At 37.6% G+C, this 15694-nt stretch overlaps 2 protein-coding genes across 3 annotated transcripts in view; one reads left to right on the top strand and one right to left on the bottom strand.

The window, feature by feature from the left end:
• LOC107694336 (adenylate cyclase type 2-like) overlaps positions 1 to 10221 on the top strand; it is an 84567-nt gene extending 74346 nt beyond the window's left edge. For both annotated transcript variants that reach the window (XM_016494013.1, XM_016494012.1), the window contains 10 exons: positions 1309 to 1446; positions 2740 to 2856; positions 3445 to 3629; positions 4285 to 4369; positions 6032 to 6190; positions 6284 to 6430; positions 9061 to 9168; positions 9350 to 9464; positions 9607 to 9731; positions 9825 to 10221. In XM_016494013.1, coding sequence (XP_016349499.1) covers positions 1309 to 1446; positions 2740 to 2856; positions 3445 to 3629; positions 4285 to 4369; positions 6032 to 6190; positions 6284 to 6430; positions 9061 to 9168; positions 9350 to 9464; positions 9607 to 9731; positions 9825 to 9977 — 1332 coding nt within the window. In that variant the 3' untranslated portion in view covers positions 9978 to 10221. The remainder of the gene's footprint in view (positions 1 to 1308; positions 1447 to 2739; positions 2857 to 3444; positions 3630 to 4284; positions 4370 to 6031; positions 6191 to 6283; positions 6431 to 9060; positions 9169 to 9349; positions 9465 to 9606; positions 9732 to 9824) is intronic.
• Positions 10222 to 10964: 743 nt separating this feature from the next.
• LOC107694323 (uncharacterized protein C5orf49-like) lies at positions 10965 to 12875 on the bottom strand. Its single transcript, XM_016493990.1, has 3 exons — positions 12724 to 12875; positions 11420 to 11536; positions 10965 to 11281 (listed from the first exon to the last, which is right to left on the bottom strand). Exons 1-3 carry the CDS (start codon positions 12838 to 12840, stop codon positions 11105 to 11107), a joined length of 411 nt encoding a protein of 136 aa, XP_016349476.1. The 5' UTR covers positions 12841 to 12875; the 3' UTR covers positions 10965 to 11104.
• Between the last annotated feature and the right edge of the window lie 2819 nt (positions 12876 to 15694).

A 15694-nucleotide genomic window follows, 5' to 3' on the forward strand; every position in this document is an offset into this window, starting at 1 on the left:
AGTCTGTAAGTACGTTTTCATATTTAAAGAATTTGCCACTGATGATTCAAATGCGAGTTTTGAGCAGTGTAGAGTAGCGCTTGTTGTTTGTCATTTCTCCGATTACAAATGCAGTCATGTTTTTATGTTTTTCGTGGCAATGCAACGCAGCGCATAAAAAGACAGTATAAGTCATTATAATCCATAATTATGTCCCCACTGGATGCAACAAATGCCTCGTTTGTAATGGGTTTTATTGTTTTTGTCTCGTCGCATCGGGACACGGCATCACAGTATGGTAAGGGGCGTAACATTTCCATCACATGCTTGAGGTATTCGGCCAATCACAACGCACTGGATAGCTGGCCAATCAGAGCACACCTCGCTTTTCAGACCGATGAGCTTTGTAAAAATCGACGCGTTTCAGAAAGGCGGGGCATAGAGGAGAACCAATAATGTACAGTATGTGGAAAATGTGTTTTTTTAACCTTAAACCGCATAAACATTTCATTACACCAAATACACCAAATAATGTTCTTTTTAGCAACATCATATGACACCTTTAAGGTTACACGGCCTCTGCAAACATTACATTAGTACTGCAATCAGTACAAGGTGAGTTTTACAAACAGATCTCAGTTTCTTCAAGGCCACGAAGTCTTATTTCAGATTTTAAAAAATGTTGAAACTCAGGCAGGGGTTTGATCTTTTTTCATTCAATTTAAATTTTGCTTGAATTGATAGTTTATTCAAAAATGAAAATTCTGTCACTATTTACCCACCCTCATGTCATTTCAAAACCTCCTGTTTTCTCTGTGCAAAACAGCCACGTTGGTCCCTTTTGGCCTTCACTTCTCTTTCAAAAGCCTTGAAAATGGGTTGCCGGTAAATAGTGGTATGCTAAGCTACTATGCTAAACTGTAATCTTATTAAAAAAAATTATTGAAAACAAACAATGGGAAAAGTTGTTTCAGCAAATGAAATCGCTTTTGGGGTCCAAGGAGGGTCAGACTCTACAGGGGAGGAAAACTGTACCAGCTATGTTTCAGAAGGAAAGAAGTCCTTAATTTAGTCAATCGCATTTTTATGGAAATTCTGGAAGTAAAATGGATTGTGAATGACGTTTCATGTTGACTTCCTCTTTCAAGTTGATATAGATGGCTTTTTTGTTATATGTTCACTCACTGTGAAGTTATGTTTAATAATGTGTCTCTGACTTGTGGGGCACAATCATAACCTTGAGCATTTGGAATAGAAGCAGATATGCTAATGACGTTGGTGGGAGTTAAGCTTGTTTTTGTTTTTTTTACTTTTCTCTTGTTGCCGTAGCAATGGGGCAAAGTAGCCTCCTGCACAATGCCCTGGCTCCACAGCTCCACTAAAGTCATCACCAACAAGCCCTGGATACGACTTGCGCTCACCATGGCAACCACTGCACTTATCCTAGTCATGGCCGTGTTCAACATGGTGAGCATCACTACTACTTAATACCTGGTCTATCAGCTAGATTGGACTGCTTTTAAAATTACTGACATTTATTAGATTCAAATATAATTTGTTATTATTGAGCATGTTCAATAAGAGAAATATTCCGTGCTTGCTTTGGTTATGGTTATGCCAATATCGTGAACAGCCCGCTGGCTTTATGGTTCAGTAATTCAGGGAACTCTTTAGAAATAAGGGTAATATCACTACACTATTAAAGCTCTGTTAGAAGTCCCAGTTTTGTGTATATAGAAAATAGGAGGGGACCAAGTACCAAACCCTGAGGAACCTCGCAGGTAGTTAATGTGAGATATAGGCACTGTTTAACTTCAAAATAATGTGAAGAAAATACATGTGTGGTGGTACAGTTCAGCGCTTATCATGCCAAGCTTTGAGAGCTTAGATCAGGTGATAAACTTGGTCAAAGACTGCAATAAAGTCAGGTGATATAAAGGCCAGTTAACTTCTTTGTTAAATGGTGCACAATTTTCATTCCTAGCATACATAAACCTATCAGTATTTACAAAATATATTACATGACACATTCATTTAGACAGTTGGCTGATAAATCAGTCACCAGTTTTTGGCTCAGTTGGAGGGCTTTAGCTGTGGAATCTGTGGTGGTTCACAGTAAAGGGCAGAGTAGAATTAGTGTCAGCTGTCTGGTTGGATTCATCATTGCGGTTAGCATCACAGTACTAGGGCTCTGGTCCAGTATGGATCTAATGATGTTATCCCTGAGCTCAAGTGATTGGTTGTCCCTGTGGGAGAGAAACAGAAGAGGAATGTGACTGAATACTTGGGTTTTTGGTTTCACACATATAAGATCAAATGTTACACTGTTCAGCTGGGCTTGTTAGAAATTTGATATTTTGTTGTCTTGCAGTGACAGTCATGCATTTGTAATTGTGGCTTAAGTGTCAAAACATTTTTTGTCCACTGTGTATAAACAAATGTAAGTAGTCACAAACACCACAGATCAACATGCTTCAAACATCTCAGCATCTTTTCAATTAAATCCTGCACCAACTGGATAAAAACTGTATCCACAGAAACTTCTATTCTGCCAAAGTTGGCAATTGGTCATCTCTGCTTTTCCCATCTGCTTGCAGCTTATTGATTTATGTTGAATTTTGCACTTGTGTAAAAAAAGTGTTGTGAACTACTATGAAACATATTTGTTACAAAATGTAACAGATGTGTTTAGCTAAGAATGATGGTGTCTTTCTGCTGTAATGCTCTACATTTTGTTTTCTCCATCTGTTGGGTTTTAAGTTCTTCTTAGGCCAAGAAAAGATGGTAGCATCACCTCCACTCAACATTTCCAACAACAGTATGGATGGTTCAAATGCTCAAACCACAGACTCCTCAAACAACAAGTTCTACTTGCCAGTAAGTTGCAACAAATATTATCTCATGCCTTTTGCCCACAAATCTTGGTAATTTGCTTCTCAGAAAAGAGTGAACCGAATAACCTTTTATTTACAGACCCACATGAAAACATATTGTAAATCCTCTGTTGAGATGTTGGTTTCAAAAAAATTATTTGTATCTGTCTTTGACAGAACAGACTTGAAATGAATTATGAGTGTCATGAGATAAACCAATTTGTCTCATGCTTGCATCAGTATATAATAAGTCACTTTATACTGTGCGTGATTATGTATGGCGACTCTGTAGTGACATTTCACAGCTGAAACATATACTGGAAAATATAGTTATGCACTGAGAGCTATATATGACTGTATATCTGTAGATCTCTACAGATATCAAGATGGTGGACAAAAGAATCCTCAAGCGTTTTCCTAGAATGATACAGTACATTGGTTAGGAAAAAAGACTCTTGGTGTACATGACTTTTTCATTTCTTAATAACATCTATTTTGTAATATTTCAGGCTTCTGTTATTAAATACTTAGCATTTAAATCCAAGCTTCATAGTACAGATGTGAATCTGACTGGCTGTCTCTGCCCCGGCAGTATTTCATCTACAGCTGCATTCTGGGATTGATCTCATGCTCCGTGTTCCTGAGGATAAACTATGAGCTGAAGATGATAATTATGCTTGCTGCTGTAGTGGGTTATAATATCATCATTCTTCAGACCCACGCCTCTGTACTGGATGATTACAGCATGGCCCTCTACAAGACCAAGCAACCAGACCGGTACTGGACTCCCATATGCTCCCACATATAGTGGCCCCAAAAAGTTGTCACAAAAAATCTGTAGTTTTATTTATTTGTAGATGTAATATTCTGTAATATTTCCATTGCACACACACAGTGAGTAAAAGAAGGAAGAATTGCGCCACATAGATACATCTGGTAACTGTATGGAGGCAATTTTTTCCAGTAGGTCTCTCAGTATCTCCAGGGATTATGAGTGACAGGTGCTGCTGCTGAGATGGCTGGCTTCGTTTGGATTAGTCTTTTCTGAGGGCTTGACAGTGTAGGATGAAAAACATTTTTAAACAACAGCCTATTGCATTTCTCTCTTAATAATTTTTCCCATGTGGTATTATTCTTTCTTTCTTTGTTTCTTTTATTGTTTTTCTCCATTCCTTACCTTCATTAAGCATTTCTGAATGGATTAAGATTAAGGAATGGGTCAAATTGGCCACTGCAACTGCCTATGCAACATTATGACAGTTTATGCCTATACACCATACCTATGACATAATGAATCTGAATATGGTTAGATGAACACAATGTTGCCGAGAAGTTCGTATAGCCCATATCTTACTCTAGACCCTACAATAATTTTGTCATTTTTGTGTCCCCTTGACTTTTAAAGTTTATGTTTCTGTTTGTTCCCCCTCAGGCCAGGTGTTCTTAAAGATTTGAAAACCATGGGCTCCGTGTCGTTGTTCATTTTCTTCATCACTTTGCTTGTGCTTGCCAGACAGGTGAGTCTCTCTCGGTCTGAAATCCTCAGCTTTAACACTGCTATCATACTTGCTCTTTGTTATTGAGGGGTTCATCTAAAGAGTTGTGCTGAATTATTTGTAATGAGATCCACTGATCCACATGTGACAATTCAGAGGAATAGTGCGCCCCAAAATGAAAATTTAGCATTACATCAATAGTTCACCAATGGATCCTCTGCAGTGAATGGGTGCCGTCAGATTTGTGATTTGTTTATTATAACTATGCAGCTTTTCATTTCAAAAGACGTTAACTTATGGACTGGAGTTTGGATTACTTGTGGATTATTGTGATGTTTTTATCAGCTGTTTGGACTTTCATTCTGACGGCACCCATTCACTGCAGAGGATTCATTGGTGAGCAAGTAATGTAATGCTAAATTTCTATAAATGTGTTCCCACAAAGAAGCAAACTCATCTACATCTTGGATGACTTGAGGGTGAGTCCATTTTCATTTTTGGGTGAACTATTCCTTTAAGAATCACTTTAATTTGGAGATCTTGGAGGTACTTGGAGAGAAAAATCCACCCACAGGAATTACAGCAGTGATGCATGTTTTAGTTTCACCACTGAAATGACTATTTAAACTTATATACGCAGCATACATAACACATTTTTATGGAAGAGTTAATAAAAGCCTTTGAACAAAAATAAAAGCATCACATTTCTACTTTTTCATCTCTAGAATGCACTACCATTGTAAGTGCATCATTATTGTGTGGTATTTGGCAGAATGATCTTAACTTAAGTAGTACTTTCCTTTAATTAAAGTTATTCAGTTGATTCAATTGTAAAAGATCTCTGAATGTTAATGCAATGACATTTTAATAATAGACGTTAGCCTAATCTAGAAATAGTCACGTCTCACCTTGAAATGTGAATTTTTCAGAAGTCATTTTACAATAAAGCTTAAAGTTTTGTGGCAGCACAAATATGTTCCCAATTTCTATGGCTTCAGTTATTATCAAAACTCATCAGCCTCTGGCTGAACAATACCATAAAGCTTTCCTGTGAAAAAGCATTTAATAAATACCACTATAAGAAATTGCTTTTTTAACAGTACAATATGGAGAGAATTATATGTTTTTCAGTATTTTTTCTGTATTGAAACCTTTCAGTATCTCTACAGGTCGGCCGTGGGTCAGACTTGATTTTTTCACTGTGTGCTTTTAATTCTGTTGCGAGAGGCTATTTGTCCCTAGATAATAGGCCTGTCTGATGAACTCTGTATTTGAAATGTGCAGTTAGGTGAATTCATTTATAAGTAATGCAGTGTTCAGGTTGATCAGGTGATAGCTAAGCCGAGGACTGATTTTTCTCCAAAGCAATGAACCAGACAAAAATAAGCAAAAACAAATATAGACTGAGTGAGAAAGACTATCAGTGCATACTTAATGCCTTTCAAGGTGCCATTTCCACTGATTCAAGAAATATTTTTCATGATGAATGTCTGCTGGAACACAAAGCTACAACTAAGAGATTTTTCATGATAGCAGCCATTTATGCAAGAAAAATCCATAAAAATATACCGTAAGATGAACTGTCCTTCTGTGCTTTTGATTCTGCTTTCTTTGTCATCTTGAAAGCCACTTACGGTGATCAGATGTGTACCATCTCTTTACCTCTGTGTCCTCTTGTAACAGAATGAATATTACTGTAGGTTAGACTTCCTGTGGAGGAACAAGTTTAAGAAGGAGTGTGAGGAGATTGAGACCATGGAGAACCTGAACCGGGTGCTTTTGGAGAACGTACTTCCTGCCCATGTGGCAGAACATTTCCTGGGGCGAAACTGGAAAAATGAGGTGAGTAGCATCCAAATGTCTGAAAACACCAGTCAAAATGCGTCTATTGTGTCTTTATGACCAGGTGTATTTTGTATGCTGTATTTTTGACAGGATCTTTACCATCAGTCGTATGATCTTGTGTGTGTGATGTTCGCCTCCATCCCAGACTTCAAGGAATTTTACACAGAATCTGACGTTAATAAGGAGGGATTGGAGTGTCTCAGGCTCCTTAATGAGATTATAGCAGATTTTGATGAGGTAAACTCACTGACCCTATTTTGATTTCAGATGCTGTGGAAAGCTACACTGAAGGCCCCAATATATTGCATCGTTGTTGTGTTTAGGGCATACGTGCGAGCGGCGCAACACAAAATAATCTACACCCCGCCTCCAGCAGCGTGAGGGTGTCGGAATGTTCGAATACAGTATACCGTCTCTCAGCCTTTTTGAACTTCTTTTTGCTCCCAAACGAAGAATGAAAACGAACTTCGTTTCAAGTATATCGGGGCCTTAAAGTACTTGTGAAGATATAAATGCCATCAGCGATAACTTGATCCTTCCCCTAAGCCCTGCCTTAAAAATGTTACTGACATACAGCCAAATAAGCAACTGATATTATGCAATGTACGCCTGCTTAGGTCCTTTGGATAGTTTTAAACAGAATATTTCATAAATGATCTAAAAATAGCACTTTATGTTAAAAGTTGCATAGAGAAAACTTGTGCCTTTGAAAAAATTATTATTTGTGGTATCAGCAGTTTCAGATAAATCCACACATAAATGGCACATAAAAATAAAATGAACTCTGGCTGCTTTATGTGACGATTAGACGGTCTCTTCCAGTTTAGGTGGGCGGTTCTTGGCTAGAATAAGCAGAAAAGTGGATCAGACTAGTCAAAAGTCTGGCTTTTGAGATAAGAGCAATTATGTAATACTTTAATTTCAGAGCTAAGTTCTAGTTTAAAAGCTTGACATAGTAACAGTAAAGAGGGGGGCAGGTCCTAACAAAGGATAAAACAACGGCCACAGAGCTTTACTTATAAAAATGAAATCATACTAGTTTTCATGTTCTTTTGATTCTTTTTAAAGGCTGCAGAAACAAATCTAGACAGAGCAAGCTGATCAAGCAAGTCCTAGCAATCACAGCATTTGGTACATGGCACAAGCTGATTGGCCTCTGCTGATTCTGCTTGCTCAAAATTTAAATAGTCTGGTTCAGTGTTCGCTGTAGGATGGTCTTTCAGCACTATCAGAGCTCCTCTGAAACCCTCCATCTCCCCTAGCACCACCCGTCTATTTCTTGTACGGGACAGTGTGTCTGTTTGCCTACACTCTTAAAAATAAAGGTTATAAAGGGGCGTTTTCCCAGCAGTGTCATAGAGGAACCATTTTGGGTTCCCCAAAGAACCTTTCACAGTGAGCAGTTCTTAAAGGGGACAGCGGATTCCCATTTTCCACAAGTTGGTATGATTGTTTAGGGTCTTCATGAAATGTCTGCAATATACTTTGGTTAAAATTCCTTAATGGTCATGTAAATCAACACCCTTTTTACCTTGTCAAAAACAGCTCTGTTCACAGTGACCGGTTTCGGTGCATGGCTCTTTAAATGATAATGAGCTACTGCTCACCCCGCCCCTCTCTTCTGTTTTTTTGTGTATTCGGTGGAGCGTTACCATCAAAAACAAAACTAATCCACTGTGTCCTCAGTGGCTCTGTTGTCGGGAGAAAATTAAGACTGTTTTGTTCACTTTTACATCCAACTATAGAACACCTGCATTGCTTACGAAACACTGTCGTCGCTACAGCTGCTCGAGCACAGAGAAAATGGCGGACAGCATACAACTGGCTGAGGGAGGAGATATACTAATACAGGACAGTCCATCAGCAGTTGTGGACTTGATACTCTGAAGAACATTGTAATGATCTGAAGAACTTTTTTTCCACTATAAAGAACCTTCTGCATAGTTGAAAGGTTCCAGGGATGTTAAAGGGAAAGTTCACCCAAAATTGAAAATTCTGTCATTAATTACTCACCCTCAAGTCGTTCCAAACCTGTAAGACCTTCATTCATCTTCAGAACACAAATTAGGATATTTTTGATGAAATTCGAGAGCTTTCTGACCCTCCATAGACAGCAAGGTCCTACCATGTTCAAGACCCAGATAGGTACCAAGAACATCTAAAATGGTCCATATGACATCGGTGGTTCAACTGTAATTTTATGAAGCTACGAGAATAATTTTTGTGCACAAAAAAACTAAAATAACGACTTTGTTTAACAATTCTTCTCCTCCACGTCACCCTAGCGCCATTTTGGAGAGTACCACGAAGCATGCGCGTGCTTTGAGCTGCAAGTAAACAACGTATATGCGCATCGAGAGGAAAGCATGCGCATGCATCGTGATACTCTCCATAATGAAGGCAGAGGGTGACTCGGGGGAAAATTGTTCGATAAAGTCGTTATTTTTGTTTTTTTGCACACAAAAAGTATTCTCGAAGCTTCATAAAATTACGGTTGAAACACTGAAGACAAATGGACTGTTTTGTAGATATTCTTGGTACCTTTCTGGACATTGAACATGGTAGTTCCCTTGCTGTCTATGGAGGGTCAGAAAGCTCTCGGATTTCATCAAAAATATCTTAATTTGTGTTCTGAAGATGAATGAAGGTCCTACGAGTTTGAAACGACATGCCGGTGAGTAATCAATGACAGAATTTTCATTTTTGGGTGAACTGTAAAGGTTCTTCAGAAAACCACTGATGCCAATAAAGAGTGTAGTATGGGCAGTATGAAGTCTATACTTGCTATGCAGCAGAAGCAACATCAGACCTTGTCTGCCAAGATCAAATACATTAACATCTCTTCTTAATGCTTTTGTTCTCAACAGTTGCTGTCAAAACCCAAATTCAGTGGTGTGGAGAAGATCAAAACGATTGGCAGCACATACATGGCTGCAACGGGGCTGAATGTGACCCCTGGACCAGAGTACGCGCAGGTACAAATTTGAGCTCTTGTGTTCAGTCCTAAATTATAATTCTTGTAAAGTTTCTCATTAGACCTATTGTAGGACCTACCTGTGGTGCTGAGAGCTTGATTTGTGCTTCTTGCTTGAGAGTCTCAGGGTGTAGTCAATACTGAAATGTGTGCATTGATAGTGCCCTGTTCATATTCTGAAGGACCACGACCGGCAGTACATGCACATTGGAACAATGGTGGAGTTTGCATTTGCTTTGGTGGGGAAGCTTGACGTCATCAACAAACATTCCTTTAATGACTTCAAACTGCGAGTGGGTAAGCAGGGCCTGTCAGCACTTTTACGCCCGGCAACATTTTGTTTGCCTTTCCTGATTGGCAGAGTCTCATAATAGCCTTGTGGTACAGACTTTATCAGCATTCAGGATGTGTCAAATGTTTCCGGCTTTTCTCTCACCAGGAATAAACCACGGCCCAGTAATTGCAGGAGTAATCGGAGCACAGAAACCACAGTATGATATCTGGGGGAACACGGTGAATGTAGCCAGTAGGATGGATAGCACAGGGGTGCTTGGGAAAATACAGGTCGATCCTTGTTCTGACCTACTTACTTTGCATGCCTGCTGAATTATTTATGGGTTTTTCAGTGGATCACATCTAGTGTGCTTCCTTCCACAGGTCACTGAGGAGACGAGTCGGATCTTGCAGATGTTGGGCTACATGTGTTCCTGTCGAGGGATCATCAACGTGAAGGGCAAAGGGGATCTCAAAACCTTCTTCGTTCACACTGAGATGACACGATCCTTATCACAAGGGAATGTAATGCCTTGAACCTCAGTCACACACCAGTCAGTCATTGACCTGATTAAAACATGTACAGTTCAGTATAGCGTTGGCCTACTGTAGTGGCGCTCTACAGCATTCTGTTTGCACCACATACACTAGATTATTTGCATTGCTTTATAAGTAATGGATGGCTCAGAGGCTCTGTGTAACCCAGACTTGTAATTGTGTGTTGCTCAATCCATAATTTAAAGCAGCAGAGATTTTGTAAAATAAAGACAATTAACGAAGGTGGCCATGTTTTGATGCTATCATTTTGTTATCCATTAAAATTTATATATAAATGTCAAAGTCTCTGTCTATGAATTTTAAATAGGCTTCATATGAAAAGTCTTAAAACCACATTAAAAAAAATTAATTAAACAAGTCATAGGAAAAATGTACTTCATTGATAATGCTTTAATTATATATATATATATACATATCCTTTCTTGCTTACATATATACCTTTATGTTTATACATGTTTTCTTGTATATAATTATAGTCCTATTAATAATATACTTTTATAATAATGAGAATTTGGGCTGTTTGGAGTTTTAAAAACTTAATGTATTAATATTCATTAATATTAGCGCTGTCGAACGATTAATCGCAAACAAAATAAAAGTTTTTGTTTACATAATATACATGTGTGTACTGTGTATATTTATTATGTGCATATATACACCCAAACATGTATATATTTTAATATATACATATATAAATATTAATATTTTATATATAAATATATTTTTTTCTTAAATATATACATGCACATAATAAATATACACAGTATACACACGTATATTATGTAAAACTTTTATTTTGGGTGTTACTAAGCACGATTAATCGTTTTACAGGACTAATTAATATCAATTATTTTATAATATTAATAAATTAATATTTCAGCACATAATTTCTTATTTTAGTCTCTTTTTTTAGGCACGAATTAAGACATGAGCATGTTGACAGATTGTTTTTTATTCACCCTGTAACATAAAAACATTCATGTGATTAATTCATATTATATTGTGTAGATGTTAGTAACAATCTGCTCTGCTTGTAGCATCAGACATTTGTTTTGACATTGACTGTAATGTTCAGTGACAGATGTGACCAGATGTAAGAGACACATTTAGACGGGTGTCACAGATCCATAGCCTTCCTCCACGGTCCAGGTGATCCCATTCTTACAGTAGAAATCAGAACGAATGTGAGCAACATGAGCAAAGCTCCTCCCCGAGTCGTACTGCAGCGGTGAAAACCGGCCATACACAGAAGAGGACAGAACAGGTGCTGGTCTAGATGATTCCTAAGATGGGAAGTTGAGATTAAATGTATTGGGATCTAGTTCCTCTAGAAAGCATCGTTAAAAAAAGAACAACACACGATGCATGGACTGCCGAGCTGACATGGATGGATCTCTGTGGAGTTTTGGGAAAAGGCGCACCTCACTGAAGATGTCCAGGCCCCGGGATTTGGCGTGTTTTCTGTCATCACGGTGGAGTTTGTTATCATAGTCCTCAGTGCTCTGATGTAAGCAGTCATACAGAGACCTCTCTGGAGCCTATAGTATGAGACAAAAGGATCAATTTGAATTTAGAAAATGTTATTTTGAAAATGTGTACCAAAACGTACTTGGTCTAATGATATCAGAAAGTATTTTGATCTACAGTGTACCTAAAGGAAGTTTAGACATTAAAATATATATGAATGTCATTAGTAGCATTTATAAAAGAAAAATACAACTAAATAAAAAATCTTAAATTGTAAAACTATATTTTAACTAAATATACAAATAGGCCTACAATGTATTTATTGTGCATACATAGCCTAGTGAACATTTGTTTGCAAATGCCACAAGGATTGATATTTTATGTCAAGACATCCATTTCATGTTGCTGCTTTTTTTAAAGACCCCCTGTTGTGAAAATCAAGTTTTTAACATTGTTTATGTCTCTCTGGTGTTTTTAATATGCTTAAAGACAAACCATATCAGTAAAACGGTCTTAGAAATGTGGTTTGAAACATTTTACCATTACAAACCCCAATTTTACCATTACAAATATGTGACCAATCCTGTCAAGTTGTGGGGTGGGGCTTTTAATATCATTAGCATATTATTGGAACACGTTGCCAAGTCCGCGGTTTTCGGACCCCCACCAAAGATCGATTGGGCTAATTTTGAGTAGAAATTGGGCTTTTTTTTTTTTTTTGTGAAAACCTGGCAACCCTGTTTGTGTAACATAAGCAACACGTGATTAGTTGTTTAATAACGTATTAAAGTCAAATGATATCAATTACGTTACATGTCGGTTGTAGACAGCGATACACAAAATACATTACTACTCTTTTAATGTGACTTGTCGCAACCATGTGTAATTCACTCTTTCTCTACTTACTAGAAATCAGTTTCTGGTTCAAACATATATGGCTGAATTAATCTTAAAGGGGTCATATGATGCGATTTCAATTTTTCCTTTCTGATACTTGTCTTTGTGAAGTGTTTATTAATCGAGTGAGTAGGTCCGCTCATGTGATTGAATGGAGGCGGGGACTAATTTACATATTCATAGTCATCCGCGTATGGTAAACGAGGTAAGGGTGTACAGTTACATTCAAGCCATTTTAAGGCGTGAAGAAGTTATTTCCACTATAAATGACGTTTAAATATGGCATTTTGATTAACAAACATGAGTTTTAAGTGATAAACGTAGTGACTGCAGGAGGATTTGAAAGAGCAATGCCTCTTACCTTGGGGCTGCAGTTGAAATATCGCATTTCTTTGGGCTCTGTCCTTCTGGGCGGTATAAAGCTGAATACTGACAGCGTGGAAAGCGGTTTAGACTTCGCTTCAGATAATACGTCCATAACAACAGTTGCACTTTTATCGCTGGAGAGCTGGAGTAAAATTTCCGCAGTGACACCTCGGCGTCTGCGGTTGCTAGGAAACTTCTGGAAAACTCACGTCCAGTTGTTTACCATTGGAAGCGAGAAATAAAAGGTGTTTTTAATAGCCCGACAAAACGACAAAGAAAAGCAATTAGTGCATGGACAAAAAAAAAAAACATTTTACAGCTAAATTTTGCTGCTAAATTATTTATTAATTTACTGTTTCCTTGTTTTATTTAGCTACATTTTAAAATATTATTAAAACAAACAGCTTTAAATGTCTATTGCAGATGTTTACAATCACCTAGGACAGTGGTTCCCAACCCGGGGGTCGCTAATGATTTTCGAGGGGTCGCCAAGTGCACTCGTTTTTAAAAATAAATAAATAATATATATATATTTCATTTATAACAGCACAATAAATATTTCAATTCTAAATATTAAAAAAAAAAATCATTTATGGAAAGAGAAGAAATTCTCTTAACGTCGAGAATTTTTTGCAGCGTATCGCGAGAGTGGGAACGTACAGACGTAACTTTAAAAAAAGACGCAGCAAAGAGAAAATGGCAAAGCGCCAGGGAGAAGATAAAAATGAATGCGCTAAAAAGAAAACAAGGACTTATTTGGACAGTTATCTTGAGTTCGGTTTCATTGAAGCAATGGACAAGGTGAGAATTTAGTGTGTAATCTGTGGTGAGAGACTAGCGAATGAAAGCATGAAGCCCCGCAAACTAAGAAGACATCAGAGCACCAAACACCCACAGACGGTTGGTAAACCCAGAGAATAGAACCCTTAACAAGAAGTTGTTATTTCAAATAGACCCCAGAACATCAGAGATGCTTTGACTAGAGCTGCAAATGAAAATAGGCAGGCGACCGTTGCATCCTTTGAGTGCGCTTTCCTAATTGCCCAATCAAAAAAGCCACACACCATCGGGGAAACTCCTCAAACCTGCATGTGTGTGAAAATGGCAGAAATAATGTGCGGGGCACAGGTGGCTTCGAAACTAAAAACTGTACCTCTGTCCAATAATACAATAAAAGACAGAATCGACAGAATGGCGAATGATGTTGAGAACACGTTGGTTGAAAAGTTAAAGATGCACCCATTTTCTATCCAACTTGACGAAACGTCTACTGTGGCAGATGAAGCAGTCCTCATTGCATATGTGCAGTACATTGAAGACGGCGAAATAAAACAGGACATACTTTTGTCAACTCATTAAAAATTGTCAGTGTTAATATAGGGGTCTCGTGAAAAAAAGGTTGGGAACCACTGACCTAGGACACATTTCTCAATAGTTAGATCACTATTTCAAAACTCAACCGATTTCCATCTTGGCACAGCAGTTAATTGCGCATTCAAAATATAGGCTGTACTAGGCCTAAAACTAACAAAACACTTCATGCAGGTCTCAAATCAGCTCGTTCTTCCATAACACTAGCAAAGCTAGTCACCCAACAACTCTGTCACTTGTAAAACAATGAATGACCTAAAAAAAAACACTAATAAGAGGTGGCATTATACAATGCTTTATTTTGTTAAATTTCCTTACAAAACGCAAATGACACTCTCTACAGTTAGAATTCACTGCAGTGTATGTTGCATGGTCATGTTTACGTTACAAAATTATTACTAAGGTGTCCCTTTCTGTACAGATGGTAATAAAACTGAAAGACTACATCAACTACATCCAATAGTTTTTCTAGTATTTCATTTTTAGATTTAGAATATATTTCAGTTTGGTATTAGGCTACTGTCTGCACATTTAGCAAACTGCTGTCTTTATTCAGGTTTGTACAATGCTAGGTTTTGAATCGAGTTTAACAGTTTTGAAAATATTATAAATGTGCAAATTGCCTGGATTCATGTAATTTGAAAGATGCAGTCATTGAATACATTTTGCGTCAAAGCAGTGATAAATGATCCGCAGTTTAACCCACATAGACTGCTGTTCTGTGAACAGTTTTGAGAAAGTGACCTAAGCATCAATACATGGAACTTTGTGATTGTAATAAATAAATGTAAAAATGTAATTTCTACATTTAAAAGTGATTTATTTGTATTTTTATGTTCTAAATCACACACTGATACTTTTTCCTTCTTTTATGTCCTACACAAACACCTCCAACTTCATAACCAAACTCCAAGTTTCCTTCCTTTGCTTACTTATTATATCGTTGTCCTAATAAGGATGTCATCCAGTTATATTTATTTGTGCGTTTGCAGGCAAAAATGTATGGCATGTGCAAATGTGTGTGTGTGTGTGTGTGTGTGTGTATGTGTGTGCCTGGTATTTATCACGTTAAGGGGACCAAATGTCCCCACAAGGATAGTAATACTAGTACATTTTGACCTTGTGGGGACATTTTTGAGGTCCCCATGAGGAAACAAGCTTATAAATCATACAGAATTAGTTTTTTTGAGAAAGTAAAACTGCAGAAAGTTTCCTGTAAGGGGTAGGTTTAGGGGTAGGGTTGGTGTAGGGCAATAGCACATACAATTTGTACAGTATAAAAACCATTACGCCTATGGAATGTCCCCATAAAACATGGAAACACAACATGTGTGTGTGTGTGTGTGTGTGTGTGTGTGTGTGTGTGTGTGTGTGTGTATGTGTGTGATCTCTTATTGGTCCCTCTCTTCCCTGAATGGAGCACATCTTCCAGGAGGAGGCAGTGGAGGAACATCTCTTGCTAAAACTAGAGAAAGACAGAGGGAATATTAGTAAATTGGTAGAACCAAATTTTCAGACATCTATCTATTTTTATTGGAAGAAATGGCATATATATATATATATATATATATATATATATATATATATATATTAGG

The sequence above is a fragment of the Sinocyclocheilus anshuiensis genome, unplaced genomic scaffold (assembly GCF_001515605.1).
Source record: "Sinocyclocheilus anshuiensis isolate Anshui unplaced genomic scaffold, SAMN03320099.WGS_v1.1 scaffold1240, whole genome shotgun sequence".
Lineage (NCBI taxonomy): Eukaryota > Metazoa > Chordata > Actinopteri > Cypriniformes > Cyprinidae > Sinocyclocheilus > Sinocyclocheilus anshuiensis.

Excerpts from the sequence above, each read along its gene's own strand:
- LOC107694323 (XM_016493990.1), bottom strand. The coding sequence starts at position 12,840 with ATGGACGTATTATCTGAAGCGAAGTCTAAACCGCTTTCCACGCTGTCA. Across the intron at positions 11,537-12,723 it reads ATTTCAACTGCAGCCCCAAG|GCTCCAGAGAGGTCTCTGTA; the intron begins GTAAGAGGCATT and ends CTCATACTATAG. Across the intron at positions 11,282-11,419 it reads GCCTGGACATCTTCAGTGAG|GAATCATCTAGACCAGCACC; the intron begins GTGCGCCTTTTC and ends TTCCCATCTTAG.